This window comes from Neomonachus schauinslandi, chromosome 11, assembly GCF_002201575.2.
Source record: "Neomonachus schauinslandi chromosome 11, ASM220157v2, whole genome shotgun sequence".
NCBI lineage: Eukaryota > Metazoa > Chordata > Mammalia > Carnivora > Phocidae > Neomonachus > Neomonachus schauinslandi.
In genome coordinates, this window is record NC_058413.1 from 111,069,941 (window position 1) to 111,078,957 (window position 9,017).

General features: G+C 41.7%; 1 protein-coding gene across 1 annotated transcript; it reads left to right on the forward strand.

Annotated features, from left to right (window-relative positions):
• Nucleotides 1-241: 241 nt before the first annotated feature.
• Nucleotides 242-520, forward strand: LOC110582070 (small nuclear ribonucleoprotein E-like). The gene has a single exon (XM_044919643.1). It carries the CDS (start codon nt 242-244, stop codon nt 518-520), a length of 279 nt encoding a protein of 92 aa, XP_044775578.1.
• Nucleotides 521-9,017: the final 8,497 nt, after the last annotated feature.

Here is a 9,017-nt window from a genome sequence, read left to right on the forward strand (position 1 = left end):
ATCTCCCAACAAACCAGAGCCCAGGGCCAGATGGCTTCCCAGGGGAATTCTACCAAACATTTAAAGAAGAATTGATACCTATTCTTCTGAAACTGTTCCAAAAAATAGAAATGGAAGTAAAACTTCCAAACTCGATTTATGAGGCCACATTACCTTGATCCCCAAACCAGACAAAGACCCCATCAAAAAGGAGAATTACAGTGCTTTCTGAGGTAGCGTGTGGTCTTTGTTGGCTTCCACCATGGTGTACTGTGGCCAGGGCCAAAAAGTGCAGAAGGTGATGGTTAAGCCCATCAACCTCATCTTCAGATACATGCAAAATAGATCTCAAATTCAGGTGTGGCTTTATGAGCAAGTGAACATGCAAATAGAGGGCTGTATCATTGGTTTTGATGAGTACATGAACTTCATATTAGATGATGCCAAAGAGATTCATTCTAAAACAAAGTCAAGAAAACAACTGGGTCGGATCATGCTAAAAGGAGATAATATTACCCTGCTCCAGAGTGTCTCCAACTAGAAATGAGAAGGCCATGTAGTTTGTTTTTTTAGATGTCCTTTGTTGTGAGTGTAGTTCTAAAACATTTGTTCGTATTGTTTTGATTACCTTTATGTTATTACCAGAGGACAATAAATGCTGTGGGATTGCTTTTATTTAAAAAAAAAAAAAAAAGAATTCCAGACCAATATCCCTGATAAACATGGATGCAAAAATTTTCACCAAAATACTAGCCAATAGGATCCAACAGTACATTAAAAGGATTATTTGCCATGACCAAGTGGGATTTATCCCTGGGCTGCAAGGTTGGCTCAACATCTGCAAATCAATCAATGTGATACAATACATTAATAAAAGAAAGAACAAGAACCATATGATCCTCTCAATAGATGCAGAAAAAGCATTTGACAAAGTACAGCATCCTTTCTTGATCAAAACTCTTCAGAGTATAGGGATAGAGGGTACATACCTCAATATCATAAAAGCCATCTATGAAAAACCCATAGCGAATATCATTCTCAATGGGGAAAAACTGAGAGCTTTCCCCCTAAGGTAAGGAACATGACAGGGATGTCCACTATCACCACTGCTATTCAACATAGTATTAGAAGTCCTAGCCACAGCAATCAGACAACAAAAAGAAATAAAAGGCATCTGAATCAGCAAAGAAGTCAAACTCTCACTCTTTGCAGATGATATGATACTTTACGTGGAAAACCCAAAAGACGCCACCCCAAAACTGCTAGAACTCATACAGGAATTCAGTGAAGTGGCAGGATATAAAATCAATGCACAGAAATCAGTGGCATTCCTATACACCAACAACAAGACAGAAGAAAGAGAACTTAAGGAGTCACTCCCATTTACAACTGCACCCAAAACCATAAGATACCTAGGAATAAATCTAACCAAAGAGGCAAAGAATCTGTACTCAGAAAACTATACAATACTCATGAAAGAAATTGAGGAAGACACAAAGAAATGGAAAAACGTTCCATGCTCATGGATTGGAAGAACAAATATTGTGAAGATGTCAATGCTACCTAGAGCAATCTACACTTTTAATGCAATCCCCATCAAAATACCATCAACTTTTTCAAAGAAATGGAACAAGTAATCCTAAAATTTGTATGGAACCAGAAAAGACCCCGAATAGCCAGAGGAATGTTGAAAAAGAAAAACAAAGCTGGCGGCATCACAACTCCAGACTTCAAGCTCTATTACAAAGCTGTCATCATCAAGACAGTATGGCATTGGCACAAAAACAGACACACAGATCAATGGAACAGAACAGAGAGCCCAGAAATGGACCCTCAACTCTATGGTTAACTAATCTTTGACAAAGCAGGAAAGAATGTCCAATGGAAAAAAGACAGTCTCTTCAACAAATGGTGTTGGGAAAATTGGGCAGCCACATGCAGAAGAATGAAACTGGATCATTTCCTTACACCACACACAAAAATAGACTCCAAATGGTTGAAAGACCTCAATGTGAGACAGGAGTCCATCAAAATCCTAAAGGAGAACACAGGCAGCAATGTCTTCGACCTCAGCCAAAGCAACTTCTTCCTAGAAATATCGCCAAAGGCAATGGAAGCAAGGGCAAAAATGAACTATTGGGACTTCATCAAGATAAAAAGCTTTTGCACAGCAAAAGAAACAGTCAACAAAACCATAAGACAACCGACAGAATGGGAGAAGATATTTGCAAATGACATATCAGATAAAGGGCTAGTATCCAAAATCTATAAAGAACTTCTTAAACTCAACACCCAAAGAACAAATGATCCAATCAAGAAATGGGCAGAAGACATGAACAGACATTTTTCCAAGAAGACATCCAAATGGCCAACAGACACATGAAAAAGTGTTCAACATCGCTCAGCATCAGGGAAATCCAAATCAAAACCTCAATGAGATACCATCTCACACCAGTCAGAATGGCTAAAATTAACAAGTCAGGAAACGACAGATGTTGGCGGGGATGCGGAGAAAGGGGAACCCTCCTACACTGTTGGTGGGAAAGCAAGCTGGTGCAGCCACTCTGGTAAACAGTATGGAAGTTCCTCAAAAAGTTGAAAATAGAGGTACCCTACTCCCCAGCAATTGCACTACTGGGTATTTTCCCCAAAGATAAAAATGTAGTGATCCGAAGGGGTATGTGCACCCCGATGTTTATGGCAGCAATGTCCACAATAGCCAAACTATGGAGAGAGCCAAGATGTCCATCGACAGATGAATGGATAAAGATGTGGTGTATATATATACAATGGAATATTATGCAGCCATCAAAAGGAATGAAATCTTGCCATTTGCAATGACATGGATGGAACTGGAGGGTATTCTGCTGAGCGAAATAAGTCAATCAGAGAAAGACATGTATCATATGACCTCACTGATATGAGGAATTCTTTTTTTTTTTTAAGATTTTATTTATTTATTTGAGAGAGAGAGAATGAGAGAGAGCACATGATAGGGGGCAGGGTCAGCGGGAGAAGCAGACTCCCTGCCGAGCAGGGAGCCCGATGCGGGACCCGATCCAGGGACTCCAAGATCATGACCTGAGCCAAAGGCAGTCGCTTAACCAACTGAGCCACCCAGGCACCCCAATATGAGGAATTCTTAATCTCAGGAAACAAACTGAGGGTTGCTGGAGTGGTGGGGGGTGGGAGTCATGGGGTGGCTGGGTGATAGACATTGGGGAGAGTATGTGCTATGGTGAGTGCTGTGAATTGTGTAAGACTGTTGAATCACAGACCTGTACCTCTGAAACAATAATACATTATATGTTAAAAAACAAAGAAGATAGTAGGAAGGGAAAAATGAAGGGGGGAAATTGGAGGGGGAGAGAAACCATGCACCAATGCATTCAAGAGTGTAAGTAGAGACAGATGCCACTTCACAATCCAGAAAGCTATTATTGTTTCTGTTTTAGTGTGAGATGGTCACAGAGTGTGGGACAGGTTTCAGAGCAGGTCTGTTATATATCCTGGATCTCTAATTCAATGGTCATTACCTGGATCCATTTGGCTAATAGGTTCCCTGTGGATGGGCTTGCTTCCAAGCACATACATGGAAGATGCAAAGGTGGGAGGGCTCAGTGTGGGACAGGAAGAGGAGCAAGTACAGACAAGGGTATGACCACTCCCCTGATCCAGGAACTGCCACGGGAGCGGGTAAGGGAGGCAGAAGCAACAGGAAACCACCAAGGTCACCAGCTGAAGGCAGGAGGCACAGGTCACAGGATCTCGAGATGCGGGGCTTGGAGGCTGCTCTGAGCTACCTCTGGGAGGGAGGGGGATGAAGGAATGAGAAGGAGAAACTGCCTGCCCCTGGCACATGCCAACTACCCACCGCTCCTGGCGCACATCAGTCTACACAGCTGACACAGAGCCTGGGCTCAGGATGGGCTGGCTCGGGTCCCTCATCCCTCAGTGGGACAGCTGGCTCCAGGGCTCAGGGACTCATGCTGAGGGAGGTGGGAGGGAAGACTGCCCCTCCCAGGTCATCCCCTCTTTGAGTAGACAGCCCTCTGGGACTGCTGAAAACCCACTAACAGGTTGGAAATACATGCCATGGATGAACTAAGGCATTGAGAAATATAAAACAATATTGGTTTTTAAGTTCAGAGCTGTCAGCTCAGAGAGTGGAGAGAGCTTCCCTGAGGAAGACTGAGGGGAGGGCAGGCCAGGCTGAAGAGGGAGACGTGGTTCTCCTGGTTGGGGACCTGCAGCCCCCTTCCAGGGCAGGGCATTCTCTTTGCCTCACAGGGGATCCATGGAGGTGTTCCATCAGGGAACTGACAGGGCTGCCTCTCGAGAAGGCTACCCTGGCATCGGGTTGCACAGGGCACCAGGGAGGAGGGCCAGATGGAAGGAGGGCAATACCCCAGAGGCCATGGGGCAAGAGCAGAGGTTCATGACCATGAAGATGATGAAAACACAGAGGCATGGGAGCTGGCACGAAAGTGCCATGGGCACAGTGCCCACAGCTACAGTGACTGGGTGCCTTCTGTGCCAGGCTTGGCTGACTTCAGTGGGCTCCAGACTACTCCTGACCACAACCCTAGGAAGTGGGCACCACCACCGCCCTCCTCTCCCCATGCAGCTGCTAGGAATCACAGTCACAGACCCTGGTCAGTGTTCATGGAAACCAAGCAGTGGCTCCCACCGCACACAGCCCCTCTGGTGGCGGTCCAGTGTGACCCTCATGCCTGGCCAGAGACTGCTCTCTACCTGTCTCCACACAACTCAACAGACAGGAGGGTGTCCCTGAATTCCACAGGATCTGAGGAGACAGATCCACAGGCCCCACTAACCTGCCCACTGTCAACACCCAGTGGGTCACTCAGGACCTTAGCTATTGTCATGAAGCTCACCATGCCCTGTTTCTGTAACTTCCAACAGAAAGCCTGGTTCTGATCTGGGGCCATTCCATGGACCCACATGGTACCTTTGTTTTAGAGAAGGCCACCCTGCACTTCCTAGAAAATGTTTCTTATGAAGTACAAGTCCATCAGAACTATGGTGTGAATGGTGGTACACAACCTGCATGTAGTAGTCAGTAATTCTAACAAGGGTTGAATCCCCCACATCTCACAAAACCTTCCTCTTCTCCATGGAACTCATGATCTGCCCTCAGAAAACCCCCCAGGAAACAAACCTTTAATCTGAATGCTCCCTTCACCTTCTGCTTCAAATCTTGTCCAACCACAATGATATGAAACTAGAAATCAGTCACAAGAAGAAAATGGGACAGTCAAAAATATGTGGAGATTTAACAATATCCTACTGAACAACCAACAGTCAAAGAAGAAATCAAAAGAAATTTTAAAAGTACCTTGAGACAAATAAAAGAGAGAACCTACAAAAACTTATGGGACACAGCAAAAGTAGCTCTAAGGGGGAATTCATAGAAATTCGGGTCTTCATCTATCCACAAGAAAGCTCTCCAATAAACAACCTAATTTTACATGGGAAAGAAGTACAGAAAAAAAAAAAAAAAGGAATGTGGAAATAAATCCAATAGAGACTAAAAAGACAAAAGATCAATGAAAATAAGAGCTGTCTTTTTTGGAAAGATAACAAAACTGACAAACTTTCAGCTAGACTCACCAAAAGAGAGAGGGCTCAAATACAATCAAGAAAGAAAGATGATTGATTCCTGTTTCACATCAAAATCCTAGAGAACACAGGCAGCAAACTCTTCTACCTCGGAAACAGCAACTTCTTGCAAGACACGTCTCTAAAAAGCAAAAATGAACTATTGGGACTTCAAGATAAAAAGCTTCTGCACAGCAAAGGAAACAGTCAACAAAACCAAAAGACAACCGGCAGAATGGGAGAAGATATTTGCAAATGACATTTCGGATAAAGGGCTGATATCCAAAATCTATAAAGAACTTATCAAACTCACCACCCAAAAAACAAATAATCCAGTCAAGAAATGGGCAAAAGACATGAATAGACATTTCTCCAAAGAAAACATACAAATGGCTAACAGACACGTGAAAAAAATGCTCCACATCACTTGCCATCAGGGAAATACAAATCAAAACCACAATGAGATATCACCTCACATCAGTCAGAATGGCTAAAATTAACAAGTAAGGAAACAACAAATGTTGACAAGGATGTAGAGGAAGGGGAACCATCTTGCACTGTTGGTGGGAAAGCAAGCTGGCGCAGCCACTCTGGAAAACAGTATGGAGGTTCCTCAAGATGTTAAAAATAGAGCTACCCTACGACCCAGCAACTGCACTACTTGGTATTTACCCCATAGACACAGATGTAGTGAAAAGAAGGGGCACCTGCACCACAATGTTCACAGAAGCAATGTCCACAGTAGCCAAACTATGGAAAGAGCCGAGATGTCCTTCAACAGATGAATGGATAAAGAAGATGTGGTTCATATATACTATGGGATATTACTCAACCATCAGAAAAGATGAATATCTACCATTTGCATCGACATGGATGGAACTGGAGGGTGTTATGCTGGGTGAAATAAGTCAAGCAGAGAAAGACAATTATCATATGGTTTCACTCATATGGAATATGAGAAATAGCACAGAGGATCATAGGGAAAGGGAGGGAAACCTGAATGGGAAGAAATCAGAGAGGGAGACAAATCATCTTAGGCTCTTGACTCTGGGAAACAAACTGAGGGTTGCAGGAAGGGAGGTGGGTGGGGGAATGGGGTAAGTGGGTTATGGGCATTAAAGAGGGCCCATGTGGTGATGAGCACGGGGTGTTATACTCAACTAATGAATTATTGAACATTACATCAAAAACTAATAATGTACTGTACCTTGCCTAATTGAATTTAAATTTTAAAAAATGTAAAAAACAAAAAAAAAGGAAAGATGAGCCATGACAATGAATACCACAAAAAATACAAAGAATCGTCAGAGAGTACTATGAGCAAGCAGAGGCCAACACAATGGACAACCTAGAAGAAATGGATAAGTTCCTACCAACAACCTAGAAAGACTGAACTGTGAAGGAAAAATACCTGAACAGACTGATCACTAGTAAAAAGACTGATTCAATAATCAAAAACTTCCCAACATATAAACAAATGTCCAAGACCAGATAGTTTCACTGAGGAGTTCAACCAGACAGTAGAAGAATTAATACCAACCCTTCTCAAACTCTTTAAAAAATAGGAGAGGAGGGCATACATCCAAACTCATTTTATGAAGCCAGCATTATCCTGCTACCAAAACAAGACAAGGACACTACAAGAAAAGGAAAGGCCAATATCCCTCATGAACATAGATGCAAAAATCCTCAACAAATTACCAGCAAACTGAATTCAACAATACAGCAGGAGAATCACACAACATGATCAAGTGGGATTTATTCCAGGGATGGAAGGATGATTCCACATCTGCACATGAAACAACAGGATACACCATCTTAACAAAATAAAAGATAAAAATCATGATTGTTACATTAGATGCAGAAAGAACACTTGACAAGATCCAATATGCATTTATGATAAAAACCCTAAACCATCTGGGTACAGAGAGAACACACCTCAACACAACAAAGTCCATATATGAAAAGCCCACGGCTGACATCATACTCAAGGGTGAAAAGCTGAAAACTTTTCCACTGAGGTCAAGAACAAGACAAAGATGCCCACCCTCATCACTTTCATTCAACATAATACTGAAAACCCTAGCCAAAGCATTTAGACATTAAAAAAAAAAAAGATGAAATCCAAATAGGAAAACTGTCACTATTTGCAAATGACATGACACTATATATAGAACTCCCTAAAGAGTCCACCAAGAAACTGTTAGAATAAACAAATTCAGGAAAGCTGCAGGATACAAGTCAATATACAGAGATCTGTTGCATTTCTTTTTTTAAGATTTTATTTATTTATTTGACATAGAAAAAGAGTGCACAAGCAGGGTGAGCAGCAGAGGGAGAGGGAGATGCAGACTCCCCACTGAGCAGGGAGCCCAATGCAGGTCTCGATCCCAGGACCCCGAGATCATGACCTAAGCCAAAGGCAGATGCTTAACCGACTGAGCCACCCAGACTCCCTAACTTGTTGCATTTCTGTATACTGATGACAAACTTTCACAAAGAGAAAGTAAGAAAGTAATGCCATTTACAATTGCATCAAGAAAAAAAAAAACTAGGAATAAAAGTAACCAAGAATGAGAAAGACCTGGTACACTGAACATATGGTAGAAAAGGAAAGAAAAAGATGTGTATGTTGAGGGGGGATGTATGAGTCAAAGAAATGGAAAACGACACAAATAAATGGAAGCATATGCCATGCTCATTAACTGGAAGAGTTAATACTGTTAACATGTCCATCAAAACCAAAGCAATCTACAGATGTGATGAAATTCCTATCTGAATTCCAACGGCATTATTCAAAAAAATAGAAGACAGTCCTAAAATTCGTATGGAATCACAAAAGACACCAAATATCCAGAGCAATCTGGAGAAAGAAGAGAGCAGTAGTCACCACACTCCCAGATTTCAAGCTAGATTACAAATCTCTAGTTATCAAAACAGTATGGTACTGGCCTAGAAACAGACACACAGGCCAATGAAGCAGAATAGAAAGCTCAGAAAATGATAATCATAGCACTTTTGGCAAAGTTTATTCATTAGAGTCAGTACATTAAAGGTATATTTAAACTTAGCTCTGATATAATTATAATTAACTCTGGGAATTAATATTTATGTCCTGTTTCAACAGCTGATTTCTTTAAACATGTTGTTTCACATAAGTATGTATTATAAAATAAGGATGATTTAGAATCCACATTTTTAAGAAAAATTAAAAACACTTTAATTAACCTATCATGGAAAAGGAAATAGAGATATCAATCATAACAACTGACTGATAGCATCACAAAAGATGACAATCAGACACAATCCCCTATCTGATGGAAGAATATAACATTACTTGAGTAGTTCTGCCCAAATGTTAAACCTGTTGAAAGCCATAAATCCAGCTACTCATTTACAAAAACACAGATGTCAGA